The sequence below is a fragment of the Paramormyrops kingsleyae genome, chromosome 14 (genome assembly GCF_048594095.1).
Source record: "Paramormyrops kingsleyae isolate MSU_618 chromosome 14, PKINGS_0.4, whole genome shotgun sequence".
Lineage (NCBI taxonomy): Eukaryota > Metazoa > Chordata > Actinopteri > Osteoglossiformes > Mormyridae > Paramormyrops > Paramormyrops kingsleyae.
This window is the reverse complement of record NC_132810.1, coordinates 14010982-14028299: the sequence shown is the minus strand read 5'-3', so window position 1 is coordinate 14028299 and position 17318 is coordinate 14010982. Positions and strand designations below refer to the sequence as shown.

The window sequence follows — 17318 nt, the reverse complement described above, 5'->3', positions numbered from 1 at the left end:
TTCCTGTGAGCAGGAGAGCGTGTTTCTAAGCGATGTACTAATATTTCAGAAATATACAGCCTTTACAATTAAACTAGGTGCATGTTAGCAGTCTTTAGGACTCTCGTAATTAAGGCAAATGCAAGAATACTTACTATTACTTGCTGGTGATGTAGCATTGTGGTATGTTGCTGTTCTTGAGGGACGCGCTCACTTCGGATGGGATAGCGGGCATGATGGGTGACGTGTGTGGGAGTTAGGGTGAGTAAGAGGCCCGTCCTGATGACGCTGCTGGGAAACAAAGGACTCCCCACTTAAAAAGTACAGGCAGGCTGTGTCTGTCTGGGTGTGTCTGTCTGTCTGCCCGTCTGCCTGCCCGTCTGTCTGCCTGCCTATCTGTCTGTCTGCCTGGTGGTAGTGGACAGCATATCTATCTTCCAGGGTTTGCCTATTGCTGTCTGCCTTGCTGCCATACTGCCTTTGGATGACAGATGGCGCTGCTGCTTTCCTGATGCTCCCTTCTTTTGGTTGGGGATCTCCATATTTATTATCTGTCGCGGCATTTCTGTAAGACCCGCACACTGCGGCTCGCTCTCTGCAGGCCCTGCCGTCTGCCTTAATGTCTGCGCACACACACGGACCTGCACACTGCGGCTCGCTCTCTGCAGGCCCTGCCGTCTGCCTTAATGTCTGCGCACACACACGGACCCGCACACTGCGGCTCGCTCTCTGCAGGCCCTGCCGTCTGCCTTAATGTCTGCGCACACACACGGACCCGCACACTGCGGCTCGCTCTCTGCAGGCCCTGCCGTCTGCCTTTATGTCTGCGCACACACACGGACCCGCACACTGCGGCTCGCTCTCTGCAGGCCCTGCCGTCTGCCTTTATGCCTGCGCACACACACAGACCCGTAGGTCACGCTGGTACAACCATACCACATGCATGTGTGCACGTGACTGAGTGTGAGTTTGTGTGTGCATCTGTGTTCCGCTGTGTCTGTATGTGTGTTTCTATGTCTCTGAATATATCCACTGAGACTTTTAAACACTTATGTAAGTCGCTCTAGCTAAAGGTCTCTGCAAAATGTCATAAATGTGTGTGTCTCTGTTTATGTGTGTTTTTCCTGCACGTACAGTAACAGTTGTGATGCATCCTGGCCCTGTAGTGTAAGGGATCTGAGCACCCCAGCCGCCTTCGTTTGTGTTTCGCTTTCATAAGCGAGTCTCTGATGTCTGGCCCTAAACAGGAAGCTGCTCCTTCCCCTCTCTCTCTCGGCCGGCTCCCGTCTTTGCTCCCGTCAGACAGCCGATCACTCACCCTGCCAAAAACACCGACCCGCCATGGCTGTGTGATATGGACCATATGCTGGTTACTCCTGTTCCAGTGCACAAGGCACCCCAGTGATGACAGGCGTTCTCACAGATTTTTCCTTTTCTGATGAGAACTTGTTTGCTTCAGCAGCTTGACAAGCTGGTTAAGGCACTGACCACTGTGGGGGGGCAAGTGGGGGGGTGGTGGGGGGGTGTGGACGCAGTGGCAGGCTATCACCGCCCAGCAGGAAGTCTTCCTTGGCAGGACGTTTAGACTGCTGAGCAAAGGGAATTGTGGGAAATGATACAGGATCAGACAGGTCCCAATCACCCTTATCCACTAAGAGCTGTCTAGTGCTGTGGTAACACACAAATTTCCCCATTGTGGGATCAATAAAGTCCTATCTATCTATCTCTCTATCTAAAGCATGGTAATGGTGGACCAATAGGGCCACTCTGTGACTGCTCTGTCCCGCCCCCCAGAGACCACCGGCGCAAAGAGCCTTTTCTCACACCTCTCTCATTGCCTCGCGCATCTACACCCACCTCTTCTGTCACCTAGCCAAACACCCACCCCCCCACAGTGTCCCTGTTATCCTCCTGCTGCAGCCCCCAGACAGTAACACTCTCCCTGGGGGCCTGGGTCCCTCGTCCTGTTGGCTAACATCTGGCTCGGCTACCATTGCTAAACACTACATGCTTGGTCACGTCTGTCCACTGTCCCGCCCGGAACAAGCCCCCGGTGGCACTCAGGAGACCCTGTGTTTTGTTACCACGGCCTGAGTTTGCCGTGACAGTTTGCAGTATCAGCAGCACAGTGCCATTTCCTGACACAAACACTAACACCCTTTTTTTTTTCACAGGCCCATCACCCAGTGCCTCTTCCGCTTTTTAGCCCCCCTGCTAAATATACGCGCTATATATGCAGCGCTTTTGTGACTCAGACGCAAAACTCAGAATGCGAAACATAACCACCCTCAGGGTGGCTTTGATCTAGACTGCAGGCTGCCTCTAGGCTTTCAGGCCGGTCCTCGTCGTGGGGATTGTGAGGTGCAGTGGGAGGCTTCCGTTTGCTTTGTGTGCAACAAACATTCATGTGATATAAGTAACAGGGTTACTGTGTGGCATCGGCACCCGTGGTTCAGTTGGGGGCAGAATGGTCTAGGTGTCAGCCTCGTGACTCACTCCCCCAGTCTCAGTCTGCTCTACCTGATTAGCTTCCTCCCTTATCAGGTGGACACACAGGTGACTGCAGGAAAGTGTGATGCTGTGTGTCTCTTAATGATGAGCAGGGCTTCTAATGAGTCCCTCAGATCGAGGTGTGTGACGCCTCCATAATCTCAGTGTATTTCTGGCACATTCTGTGGGTTGGAATTAATAAGGGGTTTTCCCGCGGGTTTCCACACCCTGTCTTGGTGCTGTGCTGACCCCGGGTGCCCCTTCCCACAGCTCCCTCTACTGCCTCCTGTACCCCGTCCTTTACAGGCTGCTGTGTTTCCACGTGAACGCTTGAGCACTTATAGAGGAAAAGGCTTCCTTCAGCGGCAGGCCAGGTGTCTGTGACGCAGGCAGCCAGAACGCCAGTTGTCCTCATCGCAGATGCACGCGGGAGCGGAGCCCCTGTGCCCAGCTGCCAGGCCTTATTTGGCCAGAGTCGCTGTCGTTCAGCCGCTTTCCCAGTGTCTATTTCCGGAGGGTTTCTCTGGAGGGAATATGGGGGTGCCGGCCCATGGCCACTGCCACTTAAGGGGGAACTCATTGCTGCTGGTGCATGAGGAGCAGGAGATCCACGTTCCCGGAGATGGCTCAGTACACGGCCAGCTTCCTCCTCAGGTACGTGTGGCGATGCAGGGCTCTGCCGGCAGAGGCTGGGAATCTCCCCTGCTTGGGTGCAGCACGTGGGCCTGTTTCTGCGGGTAGAAGGTGGTGCGATCCATGGGTCTGGGTCAGAGAGAGAGAGATGGAGAACGGGAATCTGGGCTGCAGGTAATACAGTCGTGTGAATCAGAGACGTTGTGGTAGCTGCAGCGCCCTGGGCAGTCATGGGTGGGGTGGGCATGGTCTGACAAATGCCACACACACAGTCTAAAGACCACAACCTTTTCAGGAGTGGCCACCTTGTCTTCATGAGAAGAAACTGCTCCTCCTTTTGTAGCTGCCACTCACCCACTTCATCTCTCCTCTCTTCATCCATCCTTCCGCCGCATCCTTCTTCCTTTCCGCCTCTTCTGCTCCCCCACCCCTGCTCCCGAACAGCAGCAAGCCCCGTTCCCATCTGTATGAGCCCCTGTACAGCAGCCGCTATCTAGCCCCAGTGCTGGAGTGCCGCCATATCCCTCACCAGAGCAGCGGAGGCTATTGGCCAAGCCCCCAGAGGTACCAGCCCGCGGGAGGCTACTGGGCAAGCCCCCAGAGGTACCAGCCCGCGGGCTCTTCCTGGCGCACCCTTCGGCACCAGCTAGTGGTTTTTCCGGGGAACACAGGCTTTTCCGATGTGCCATCCAGTCACCCTGCAGGATTCTGCCGCCTGCACCACACGCTGGTGTAAGTATGGGAGCAGTGTGTGTGTGTGTGTCTGTCTCTGTCTGTGTGTCTGTGTCTGTATGTGTCTGTGTTTCTGTCTGTATGTCAGGGCTTCTTTCTCTGACCACCTGCTTTGTAGGTGGAAGTACCGCTGGCAGAAGCTCCGTGAACGGATTGGCAGACTCCGCCACTAGGAGGCGCTCTATGGAGACAGTAGAAGGTCCCTAAGGTAGGAGGATCCAACTGTTCATCATGCAGGGAGGCCCAACCCCCCTCCCAGTGCCTGTATCAGGCAGCAAGCCCAGTGTTAAAGACATGTGACTTTGGGATTGTGGCCTGGATCTCTGAACCGTGTGTGTGTGTGTGCGTGTGAAGATCACACTCATTCCCATGTGCTTCTGCTAATTCAGAGGACCTGATAGGCTGATAGGCCCTGCTTCCTGATAGGCTGATAGGCCCTGCTTCCTGATAGGCTGACTTGGAAGTTTTTCATCTGTATAATCCACAGCTCTGGTGCAATCAGCAAACTTCAGACTGTGCTGCGCTGTGACACAGGGAGGAAGCAGCCCACAAGTGTGACACATGATGACTCTTTCCCCCTAGCAGTAACAGCCTGCTCACCCCCCACTCCCCCCACAGGGACACTGACATGGCTGATTTCAGCCTTTTATGGAGCATGAGAGGGAGCTGCTCTGGGATCAGTAAGTGTATATATTTGTGTGTGCCGCCTGCCTGTACAGGATTTCTGAATGAATGAGAGACAGCAGCTGGGGCTTCCTGCCTTGGTGGGGCTTCCTCTCAAGGAATGTGTCACTTCCTATTGACTTGAAGCTGGGATAGCAGACATCCCTCCACATACACCACAGATCCTGTAGTGGGATGGACAGGCTGTGTAAACTGGTCTCATTCATTATTATTATTGTTATAATGTAGTGTATATTTTGACCATGCTGGCTCTGTCTCCAAACAAATCAGTTCGCAAGGGGTTGTACCCGCACTTCACATGCGCTGCTTCGCCAGGGGTTGTACCTGCGCTTGATCTGCGCCGCTTCGGCAGGGGTTGTACACGCCCTTCACATGCGCCGCTTCACGAGGGGCTGCGAGCTAAAGGCTGCCTGGTGTCAGAGCGAGCTCACACGTGTCAGGAGTTTAGTGAGACTGTGAGGTGTCTGAGACCTCTGCAGCTCTGAAACTGGCCCAGTCAAGGCTGTGCCCTGTCTCACGGAGCTGCATTGCATTATGGATGCTGCCTGAGCTACTGGTAGATTGCCCCATAATTACCCCTCATTTGCCACTCTTTTGGCACCAGAACAGTGTGAGATAACAGCTGAGTAGCTGCGTGCGTGTTTGCGTTCGTGTGTGTATATATGTGTGTGTCTTACCCTGGGGAGTAAACAGGCTCGGCAGTGCTGACCTTTGACCCCTGTGGCGAGCCCGCAGGGAGCAGACTTCCTGCTGAAGCTCTCCTCTGGCATTTCCGGATTGTCTCACCCCCAAAAGCAGATACAGGCTGTGAGTGGAGTCCTCTGCCTCTGGACTCCACTCACAGCCCCTCACTCCAGATACCTTCACTGTTCACGGTGATGTACGTGACCATGAACTTTCATGGACATACCCCCCCCACCTAACCCTGGTACTCATTGGCCTTGCATTCTGTACATACACTACAGGCCGGAAGTTTGGGCCCACCCTCTCCAATTTAAAAATAATAATAATAAACTGCTTTTTCAAACTTTTATTGCAAGAAAACTTTACAAATACTTCAAACAAATGTAACTGACTGGTTTTGAAGTGTAATGTAACAATTTGTCATATGTTTTAAGTGCGATTTAATGAACGTAAGTACCTAAGTATGAGTTTCATCAAAATAACCAGCCTTCATCACAGCAGCACAGATTCACAGCTTCCTTTCCAGCATTTTTTTGGAAATAACTTCTGTGCAAACCCTCCCAGCACCTTTTCAAGCACGCAAACAGTTCTGTTTCATTTGCAGATGCGTCCCACTCGTCCCACAGATGGACTTTCGTCCGTCTGCGAGACCAGCTCCCACTGCTGAATACTCCAGTGCTTCTGTTGTTTAGCCTGTAATAGTCTCTACTTCTTCTTAACACCACAAAGTGCTGCGAAGGTTTTCTGGCAGCAGCTTGGCCACGCAGTGCAGCTGCTCTCAGCCTTTGCTTGACTGTAAGAGATGCCAGTTACCCTCTGTTCACATTAATCACAGCCCTCAGGCATCTGCAGTTATCTTCCGATTTTTATTGCACATCACAACTAAGTGCTGATCTTCAGCCTTTCATATCACTTTCTGCTCACTGTTGCTTCCTGTCAGCCTTTTCCTCTGTAAACTGTCACTCCATGTTTAGAGACATTTAACTTTCCGGCTATATGACGATGAGAGAAAGCTTAGTTGCTCAAAATTATGATTTGGTCCCTCTGGTCAATTGTTAGCTGTGTCTTTCTAGCCATTACAAACATAAAAATAAGAAAAATTTATAAAAAAATTCTGATTTATCAATTGTGATACAGAAGAAGATCCACCAGGAGACTGAAGCAAGGAGCAGACAGGGCATTCAACCTCCCACAAAGTGATCTGGGACGAGGCGGACGAGTGTTTAGTTTAAGACACACCAAGAGAGGCCAAGTGCAAATCAAGTTCTGACATTAGTAAATAGAATTCCAGCACAAAGTGAATGTCAATGCACTAAATACGTCTTTTTCAAAACCAATAGTTTTAACCCTTGTGGCTAAATAATGTCTTACTACAAGTTATAAAATACTGAAAAGGGGGTGGTGAGGCCTGGCGAGTGTGGGGGGGCACCGAGTAAGGGTACAGGAGCAGGACGCGGTGAGGCGGGGGGGGCACCGAGTAAGGGTACAGGAGCAGGACGCGGTGAGGCGGGGGGGCACCGAGTAAGGGTACAGGAGCAGGACGCGGTGAGGTGGGGGGGACCGAGTAAGAGTACGGGAGCAGGACGCGGTGAGTTGGGGGGGCACCGAGTAAGGGTACGGGAGCAGGACGCGGTGAGGTGGGGGGGACCGAGTAAGAGTACGGGAGCAGGACGCGGTGAGTTGGGGGGGCACCGAGCAAGGGTACGGGAGCAGGACGCGGTGAGGTGGGGGGGCACCGAGTAAGGGTACGGGAGCTGGACGCGGTGAGGTGGGGGGGCACAGAGTAAGGGTACGGGAGCAGGACGCGGTGAGGTGGGGGGCACAGAGTAAGGGTACGGGAGCAGGACGCGGTGAGGTGGGGGGCACAGAGTAAGGGGACTTAAGTCTACTTGTTCTCTTTGTCAGACTGAAGCTGATTGTCTCTCTTTGTGTCTCTAACTTACTGAAGCTGACCATATCTCCTTGTCTCTCTGACTGAAGCTGACCATATCTCCTTGTGTCTCTCTGACTGAAGCTGACCGTGCCCCCTTGTGTCTCTCTATCTGACTGAAGCTGACCATATCTCCTTGTCTCTCTGACTGAAGCTGACCGTGTCTCCTTGTTCTCTGACTGAAGCAGACTGTCTCTCCTTGTTCTCTGACTGAAGCAGACTGTCTCTCCTTGTGTCTCTCTGACTGAAGCTGACCGTACCTCCTTGTTCTCTATCTGACTGAAGCTGACCATGTCTCTGTGTTCTTTTAGTCTTACTGAAGCTGACCATGTCACCTTGTTCTCTCAGTCTTAGGCTCTCTGAGGTATATGTCGAAGGCCCTACAAGTGCTGTAAGTTCAGTTCGCTTTGTTGTGTCATTGTGCCAAGGCTTTAGTCTCTACTTATACTTCACAGATGCAGCCAGTGATGAAGATGAAGGCTGCGGATCCCGGCAGATCCCCCCACCGAGGCCCACCGAGCTCCTTGTTGGCTGAAATATAATGTTCATTGCAGATGAGTGTATAAATATTTTTCTTGGTGAGATCACCGTGTCTGTGTGGTAACCTTACTAGAGGTACCCAAGTACTACCAAAGCAAAAACAACACACAGCAGTCACTATTTATCTCCAGCTTCACTGGAGAGATGCCTGTTCACAATCAGCCCGGTTTTTATTGTGTTCTGATCTGGAAGTGTTACACTACACTCTTTCCGGGAGGGGCATGCAGGCTACGCGCTCCTTCCGGGAGGGGCGTGCAGGGTACGCGCTCCTTCCGGGAGGGGCATGCAGGCTACGCGCTCCTTCCGGGAGGGGCCTGCAGGGTACGCGCTCCTTCCGGGAGGGGTATGCAGGCTACGCGCTCCTTCCGGGAGAATCTATCTCTGTTTTAACTATTGAAGAAGCTTTTATATAAATGTAAACTGCAGCCGTGGAAAAAATGAAGGGACCACAGCACAATTTTTTGTTTCACTCAGTTTTCCATATATAGTTGTGTGTCTGTGAATAATATTTTTCGCAGCCAGGTTCTTCCCTGTTTCTCATGAAGGATTAAACCAGGATTTAAAAATGCAGATTTGTTTCCTGCGGTTGTATGTTCTAAAGCACTTCCTGATGCGTTACATTTGTTATGTGATCACAGCAAAGCCCCAGCCCATAGTTAGAACCTGTAGCCTGTACGGTCCCCCTCCCAACCACTACACCCCCTGCTGGTGAGCCTGCAGTCTGCGGGTTTGGGGACTGTGAGGGTGCAGCTCCACAGGGTTGTTACTGGAAATCAGGCTGGGTTTTCCAGAGCTGACGGCACAGATGGTGTCTCTATTCCTGTCTTTCGCTTTCTCTTTTGTTCATTAGGGGATTTTGTTCATTTTAAGGGAATTTCCTCAACTCTGTTGGCACTGTCTACACAAGCATCCAGGAAGCCTCTCTGCCAGCGGGGATGATGAGTCCTCTGCCGCAGCTGGCTGGTTTCTCCCCCAGTCAGCAGCAGCTCTGGGGCTGACCCTACCCATCCCAGAAAGAGCGGAAGGCTGCTGCAGTCGAGTCGGCATGCATAGCCCAATCATCGCACATATGCTGACACACGTGCGGCACACAAACAAACAGGTGAATTCCTTTCATGTGTCAGGTGACTTTAAGTAAACTTTTGTCTTGGTACAGGGTGACTGAATTGGTGGGAATTAACGAGTAGGGAGTGCGAATGTGTCACTCTGCTGCACCTTTGCTCATAGCACTGAATTTGTGGTTAATTCTCCCACAGGAAATTTTCTGCCAGTGACAAAAAAAAGACTTAAGAGCTGTCGGTACGATGTCACGGCGACGCTTGTAAACCTGGTAGTGGAGGCCCAGTGACCAAGTTAAAACAGCACAAATAATCAAACTTTTAACGTTTACACTGTAGAGAAAAATTGACGAAGAAGGTGTGGTCTGGTCATCATGTGACCCTGGAGGAGGCGGAGCTACACACAGACACACTCAAGTGGCTATGATGTACACCATATGGTCAAAAGTATATAGACACTCATTACTTTTTGTGTGAATGATGTAGTGATCGCTTTTGTAAAGTACCTTTGAGGCGATTGTGTTATGAAAGGCACTACATAAAAATCAATTGTATTACATTAGAGGACTTGCCTGATTAAGCCAAATCTATTGCTGACACCGATGTATAATTAAGCAGAGAGTCATGCAGACTTCAGGAGCAGAATAGGTGGCTGCATGGCAGAGGTCTGTGATTATCCACCTGGCACCATCGCGGGACGCCATCTTTACAATTCAGTTCACCACAGTTCTGTCCTGCTCAGTTGCAAGTGAAGTGATTCCGAAGGTCAAATAGTCTGAGAGCACATACAATCGCAAAGTGTCTGACCGCACAAGTTCCCAGAAAGGGACCTGATCACCCAGCAGCAATACGCAGCCTGAATGACAGCAGATCCCAGCAGCCCTGTCCCAGCACCTAATGGGAGGGCCTTCCCAGAGGAGCAGAGCTATTACAGCATCATGATATTGCCTGTGATTCAGGAATATGTGGATAAACATGAGTGGAAGCACTGAGGACCAAACTCTGCCGTAGCCTGTCTGTGTGTTGTTGGCCAGAAAGCAGCCCCTCCAGCATGGACTGCGTGCAACCCCCCCGGCCACCGGGAATCCCCCGCCTGTCGTAGTCCGTGTGGCCTGGGGGCCGCAGAGCCATTGGGGTGGGAGGTCTTGCCCCCCTGCTGGGGGTGCATTCACACACACACCCTGTTTACGAGGGTCCTCTCAAACTGGGGGCAGCTCTGGCAGGGTGTTGGCGAGCCAAGACACTGTGGGCTTCTGTATGACGCCCACACTAAAGGGAGGAGATCCTCAGAAATTCCACAGTGAAGGGTGCATGAGTGTTGGGGGGGGGGGGGGGGTCATTTCTGCATTCTTCTGCCTTCATGACAGTTTTTTTTATACGCCATGGGGCAAATCCATTCAGACCTCAGCAGACCCGAGAGCTGGTTTCCCTGCTCATCTTTGACATTCCAGGGTCTGCGATGAGACCAGATACTTGGACGGGCGTAAAACGGCGTGTGTGTGTGTGTGTGTGTGTGCATCGCCACAGCAGCAGGATTTCTCACACTATACACCCCCTGACACTGACACTCTGCTCGTGCACACACAGGCAGAAACAGCCTGTCTGCCCCCACAGCGCAAACCAGGACTTCGTCACCCTGCAGGGATTTCCCACTCATGTTTTGACCGGGGGGGGGTTTCCACTACGTCTTTTTCACTGACGGGAATGCCAGTCACTTCCCAGAATTTCCACCATGAGCAGGTAGAGCAGGTCAGGCAGCGCGTACTTCATGACCCGCTCTATCCCAAGCGGGTCACACATTTTAAGCCAGACAGGAGTCATGTGATGGCTTTCCAGAATTCCCCTCCCATGCTGTGAATTTGGGGGAAAGCCTGTGGTGCAGGAGCCCAGGTCAGGTGACGCTGACAGCCCGCAGTGATCAAGATGTCAGCAGGCCAGCGTGGCATATGACTCACACATTGGGTTACAGCAGGAAGCCCTGCGATAGGAGCAGGGTGGTAACCTGCCAGAGAGCGGAACCCCAGCAGAGCAGCCGTGGTTGTTTAGTGTTCAAAGGCAACATTTCTGCAGGCAGCCTCGCTTATCTCATTAAGGGGGGAAGCCCTTGTCTCCGACACCAGTGTGCCCATAACGTGCTGTAGCTGTGCCAGGGGCAGTGTGTCAGGGGCAGTGTGCCAGGGGCGTGGCTGTGGGCAAAGCCACCCAAACGCATAGTCTAGCCCTCAGTCAACAAGTTTTGCCACCGGTAAGAATCACTGTGCACAAAATTTAATACCTTTAAATATTTATTTATTTTTAATGTTACTTATTTGTGCACTGTGTTTGCACTGCTTTACTTTGTTGTCACCATGCGTACTGTCTTTGCGCCTTGTCTATTACGCGCCATGAGAATGTTTCTGTGCACAACGTTCTTGCTGCTGTATGGATCTATTGTCAATCGTAATTTTAAAATGTCGTTTTTGTTTATTGTATTTACCATCCCACTTTTCACTTATAACCTGACTGGGTAAAAGGTCCCATATGGGCATTCATGTTATAATAAGAACAAAAACTAAATTAATGAAATTTTAAAAAGCCGCAAATCCGCAATAGGGGCAGTGTCAGTATAGTACGTTCAGCCAGCGGGAACGTCCGAACCAGGCAGTCCTTTCCTCGGGACTATGAGGCCGGCGTCGGCCAAGCGCAGCGCAGCGCAGCGGGGCAGCTGATTGGCCGCAATGAGCTCCGCCCCCCCGGGTGGAGTCAATCCGGCTTTAGAGGCGCGAGCGCCTGAGCGTGCTGTTGTAGTCGGTGGTGCGCTGGAGAAGCGAAGGCTATTTGTGGTCCGGACCACAAAGAGGGAAGGAGTGTGAGAAGACAGAAACAAAAGAAGCGAGAGGCCGGAATTCGGCTCAGGCCGCTGTCACTAACTGTGCCTGAACAAAGAGCCATGGGGACGCAGCCGTCCAAAGCCGGAGCCGCGGAGCCGGCGACCACCAAGTCTAACAGCCAGGTGAGAAAGAGCCTCGCCGACAGCGCGGCTCGGGACGGGGAGCCAGGCGGATCCGGAGCTGCATGAACCGTGTCGGGCTGTTTGGGGGGCACCTGACGAATATCCGCTCGTCCGCTGGAGCGGGACCCACCGGGTCTCTGTGCTGCGGCTCGGTGCTGTCACCGCGGTTCTCTGTTGGTCGATTAGGATGGCAACGGTTTCGCCCGGGTTTGACATGAGGAAACGGTTTGAGGCGGGCGGCGGCAGGTCGGTGCCCGAACCGGACCCGGGACGGTGGGACGTGATTCTTTTGTTCGTGGGGCTCATCGCTTCTGCTTCGTGGACCGGATTGCCGCCTGCTGGCCGAATCGGGTACCGCAAGGCGTGACCGCGCGGACGCCGCGATGTGATCCGACCGGGTGTTGCTCCTGGCCACCGTGGGTCTTGGAGCCCCTATCCGTGCGGATTAGGCAGATTACTTACCACGTGGGACATTACAGTGCACAGGATGTTGGTGGTAGGTTTTCATTTTCAGTTTTCAAATTTTTTACAGGCACTGTTTTTCTCCATAGGAAAACGGTCATGTGAAAAGCAATGGTGATGTCGCAGCTGAACCAGTCCCTGCCGCCAATGGTGACAGCCCTGCAGAGGAGGCGGCGGCGACCCCTGGGGATGCCATCAAGCTGGCCCCATCTGCAGAGGGGGACACTGCGAAGCCCCAGGCCAGCGGCACCTCAAAGAAGAAGAAGAAGAAGTTTACCTTGAAGAACACATTCAAGTTCACCCTGATCAAGAAGAGCAAAGAGTCAACTGCCGCATCGGAGGAGCACGTGGCCCCAGGGCACGAGGCCCCCACAGATTCCTCTCCAGAGTCCAAGACCCCCGCAGACCCCACCCCAGAGTCCGAGACCACAGCAGACCTGGCCCCAGGGCCCAAGGCCCCCGCAGACCCCACCCCAGAGTCCGAGACCACAGCAGACCCGACCCCGGGGCCCAAGACCCCCGCAGACCCCACCCCAGAGTCCGAGACCACAGCAGACCCGACCCCGGGGCCCAAGACCCCCGCAGACCCCACCCCAGAGTCCGAGACCACAGCAGACCCGACCCCGGGGCCCAAGACCCCCGCAGACCCCACCCCAGAGTCTGAGACCACAACAGACCTGGCCCCGGGGCCCAAGACCCCCGCAGACCCCACCCCAGAGTCCGAGACCACAGCAGACCCCACCCTGGAGCCTGAGACCCCCGCAGACCCCACCCCAGAGTCCGAGACCACAGCAGACCCGGCCCCAGGGCCCAAGGCCCCCGCAGACCCCACCCCAGTGTCTGAGACCCCTGCAGACCCCGCCCTGGGGTCTGGCACATCCCAGGTGGTCTCTTTGCCGGAGCCAAGCCCCACCGAGGCTGCCACGTCTAGCGAGGTGCAGGAGGAGTGATCAGTCCATGGCGATCAGATTGGGTATCTGGGTAAACGAGGCGTGTCTGTCCTAAAGACTCCACGTGGCGGGTTCTTCAGCGTGCAGATGGACCAGTAGCACCCCTATCTTGGAACTTCCAAGCTCGCTCCCTCTGTGGTATGGATTATGACGTGCTGACTTTCCCAAACCGGCCCCCGCACCTCCCGCTGGCCATGTTTGAGTCTGCTGTGCACACCCCCACTTCAGCAATGACTGTTTTATGGACAGATCTGTGAGATCTTGCTGACTTTTACATCTTAATCTGCATTCCCTCTTTTGAGGAGGTTTGTGCTTTGTGCCAAGCAACATTTTATAGATATTGGCCATAATATTTCTTTACAAACATTGCTTTCTTTATTGATAGCACATCTAAGTTGAGAGTCTGTTGAGGCAGATGCCATTTATGAAATGTAAACCTCCGTCAGCGTTTTGTTTGTATATTCATGTTGCTGGTTTCAGCTTCATTTCACCAATAATGAGTTTGCTGTAATGATGCAGAGTGGTAATAAATGCCGGCAAAAAACTTTACAATGTGATTTCGTCATCTTGTTTAAATTTCGAAATATACATTAGAAACTACGTAATTACTGCCCCCACAGGTAAATACACGAAACTACAGATTGGGCGTCAGGCTGGTGTTAAACAGCGTCAAGCAAACGCCAGTGAAACGCCAATCGAACGCAGCTACAAAACGCAGGAAAAACGCATATGGCGATCAGAGGGCATTTGTTTCGAACGTCCGTGTGGACGAGGCCTTACCAACCTAATTAGGAACCGGATACAATGTCGTGCATCACCTAAAAATGCACTTACAGTTGAACTGAAGCTGATAATGATGCTACGTTTTTGGCAACTGGAAAAATATTATAATAATTATTATTATTATTATTTTCATCATCATCTATTATAGCGAGGGTCATAAGACCAATATAAGTAATGACACAAACCTGTAGCTTGCATGCTTGCTTTATAAACTGTGATTTCCTTTCGCGAGGTCGATAAAACATTATACCACCTTTTTTCACATTCCGCTGCTGAACGCCTTGTCCGAGATGACGCAGCATCTACGGAGCTTGCAATAGCCTCCTAAGCTTTTTTTGTCCGTTCTTGTAACAGCTGAGCCAAACTTTCCTCACACTACTTCCTTCCATTTAAGCACCAAGAACCGTTTTGTTTGTCGTCCAGTTTGGTTTTCTTTTAGAATCCAATGTCTTGCTATGAGTTTTGCGTTTGACCCATAATTTATACAACATGCGCGTCTATTAGTGGAAATTGATTGGTGGTGTGCAAGGTAGATTTTCGTACAACCAATTAAAGGTATGATCACAGAAAGGAGGTGTTGCATAAAGCTGTACATTAACGGTTTAATGTCACTAATATATTCACCGTGCAGCTCCTCTATTGGTTGAACTCAGTATTTGGGGCGGGATTTTATTTGTAGTCCTCATTTCATGACACTTCACGACTTGCTCCGTCAGCATTTAGGAATTGGGCTTAGACTTTGCTGAAAGTTACTTTTAGCAGCTTTATACAATGCTCTTAGGTTCTACTTTTTGCTAAGTTTTTTTTTACTTTTAAGTCAAAGTGTACGACCATTCTTAAGATTATTCTTAGGAAGTTTTATGCATACTGGCCCAGATGTCCAGTCTACAGCGTGAGCTGTCTGTCTTCCTGTGGGGGGCATGGCCATGGGCTGTGGGGGTGGCCGAGGGCTGGTCTCCTTCACCCCTCCCTCTCTCCCTCCCAGTTCTGCGGCACCCCACCCTTTCTTTTAACCCATTTGCACCCCCCGTGTGATGTTCCTAGTGGCTTGTCTCGCCGCTGGGCCACTCAGTCTTACCCAGCCTGAGCTCTATAACCAAGGTGAATGTGCTAAGGCCCACCAGCTGGTGTCGCTGTTCACACCTGCAGCTGTTCACAGTGACTTTATCATGTCTTCATGTAGGTGTACAATGAAAGTTCCACCTTACAAATGTATTATGCGTGAAACAAAAAAAAATCACATACTGCCATTAAAAATGTTCTGTTGTCGTTAATTTAATCAAAGTACTAATTTCAAAGAGGTGCTATACAGACTTCACCAGCATGGGGGCGCTGTTGCCTCATATCTGCTGTGTGGCATTTTCATGTTCCTCCAGTGTTCCTCCTGACGGCCAGCAGGTAACTGTATACGAGTGTTTGGCGGGTGGCTGATGGAAGTGTCTGTACTGGCCTGTGTGGCTTAGTGGGCTAAGTGTCTGTGCTTGTGATCAGAAGGTCATGGGTTCAAGCCCAGCTTTGGCTTGCCTGTGGGTTTAGAGGAAGAGATGGGGATAAGTCTTGTGTATTATTATTATTATAAGACTATATTATTTTTATTTATTATGATAAGTCCTTTCCTCACCATTAGTTATGCACCGGTGCCGTTTCAGCTAAAGTAGGAGACTGAGTTATTGAGTGTCTGTACTGTCTTGTGTGGGTTAGTGGGCTAAGTGTCTGTGCTTGTGATTTGAAGGTCATGGGTTCAAGCCCAGCCTTGGCCTGCCTGTCCTTTATTTTGATTTTGCCTGGACATCCTTTCCTCACCATTAGTTATGCACAGGTGCCGTTTCAGCTAAAGTAGGAGACCGAGTTGTTGAGTGTCTGTACTGTCTTGTGTGGCTTAGTGGGCTAAGTGTCTGTGTTTGTGATCAGAAGGTCAGGGGTTCAAGCCCAGCCTTGGCCTGCTTGTCCCTTATTTTGATTTCGCCTGGATGTCCTTCCCTCACCATTAGTTATGCACCGGTGCCGTTTCAGCTAAAGTAGGAGACCGAGTTGTTGAGTGTCTGTACTGTCTTGTGTGGCTTAGTGGGCTAAGTGTCTATGTTTGTGGTCAGAAGGTCATGGGTTCAAGCCCAAGCTTGGCCTTCCTTTGGGTTTAGTGGAAAAGATGAACTTAAGAGTTATGTCTTATTATTATAATTTAAAGTACCAAGCCACCGCCCACCCTTTTTTATTTTTAAAGATAAGCCTGGATGTCCTTTCCTCACCATTAGTTATGCACCGGTGCCGTTTCAGCTAAAGTAGGAGACTGAGTTATTGAGTGTCTGTACTGTCTTGTGTGGGTTAGTGGGCTAAGTGTCTGTGCTTGTGATTTGAAGGTCATGGGTTCAAGCCCAGCCTTGGCCTGCCTGTCCTTTATTTTGATTTTGCCTGGACATCCTTTCCTCACCATTAGTTATGCACAGGTACCGTTTCAGCTAAAGTAGGAGACCGAGTTGTTGAGTGTCTGTACTGTCTTGTGTGGCTTAGTGGGCTAAGTGTCTGTGTTTGTGATCAGATGGTCATGGATTCAAGCCCAGCCTTGGCCTGCCTGTCCTTTATTTTGATTTTGCCTGGACATCCTTTCCTCACCATTAGTTATGCACAGGTGCCGTTTCAGCTAAAGTAGGAGACCGAGTTGCTGAGTGTCTGTACTGTCTTGTGTGGGTTAGTGGGCTAAGTGTCTGTGTTTGTGATCAGAAGGTCATGGGTTCAAGCCCAGCCTTGGCCTGCTTGTCCCTTATTTTGATTTCGCCTGGATGTCCTTCCCTCACCATTAGTTATGCACCGGTGCCGTTTCAGCTAAAGTAGGAGACTAAGTTACTGAGTGCCTGTACTGGCTTGTGTGGCTTAGTGAGCTAAGTGATTGTGCTTGTGATCAGAAGGTCATGGGTTCAAGCCCAGCCTTGGTCTACCTGTTGCGAAACTGAATTTTATGATAATGAAAGTTCTTATCGCATGATGTCTACCTGGATTTTTTTAAGCCTAAAGTAGGAAAGCATGAGTGTCTTGGTGGTGCAGTGGTGCAGTGGTAGCACTCTGGCCTCACTCCCCTGGGACCAGGGTTTGAGCCTTGTCCAGGGTGCTGTGTGGAGTTTGCATGTTCTTCCCAAGTCAGTGTGGGGTCCCCCCACAGTCTGAAAAACATGCCCAAGTGTGTGTGTGTGTCCCACCACTCCCTCCCTGTGTGTGTATGTATCCCACCTCTCCCTCCCTGAGAAAGTGTGTGTGTGTGTGTCCCTCCCTCCCAGAGAGTGTGTGTGTGTGTGTGTGTGTGTGTGTGTGTGTGTGTGGGTCCCTCCCAGAGAGAGAGAGGGAGGTGAGTGAGAGGGAGGGAGGAGAGAGTGGTGTATGTGAGGGAGGGAGGGAGGGAGGAGAGAGTG

At 51.5% G+C, this 17318-nt stretch overlaps 1 protein-coding gene across 1 annotated transcript; it reads left to right on the top strand.

Moving 5' to 3' along the window:
• Nucleotides 1–11493: 11493 nt before the first annotated feature.
• Nucleotides 11494–13686, top strand: marcksl1a (MARCKS-like 1a). Its single transcript, XM_072698959.1, has 2 exons — nt 11494–11722; nt 12274–13686. The coding sequence occupies exons 1-2, from the start codon at nt 11660–11662 to the stop codon at nt 13132–13134; spliced, it is 924 nt and encodes a 307-aa protein (XP_072555060.1). The 5' UTR covers nt 11494–11659; the 3' UTR covers nt 13135–13686.
• The last annotated feature ends 3632 nt before the right edge of the window (nt 13687–17318 follow it).

Excerpts from the sequence above, each read along its gene's own strand:
- marcksl1a (XM_072698959.1), top strand. The coding sequence starts at position 11,660 with ATGGGGACGCAGCCGTCCAAAGCCGGAGCCGCGGAGCCGGCGACCACC. Across the intron at positions 11,723-12,273 it reads CCACCAAGTCTAACAGCCAG|GAAAACGGTCATGTGAAAAG; the intron begins GTGAGAAAGAGC and ends TTTTCTCCATAG.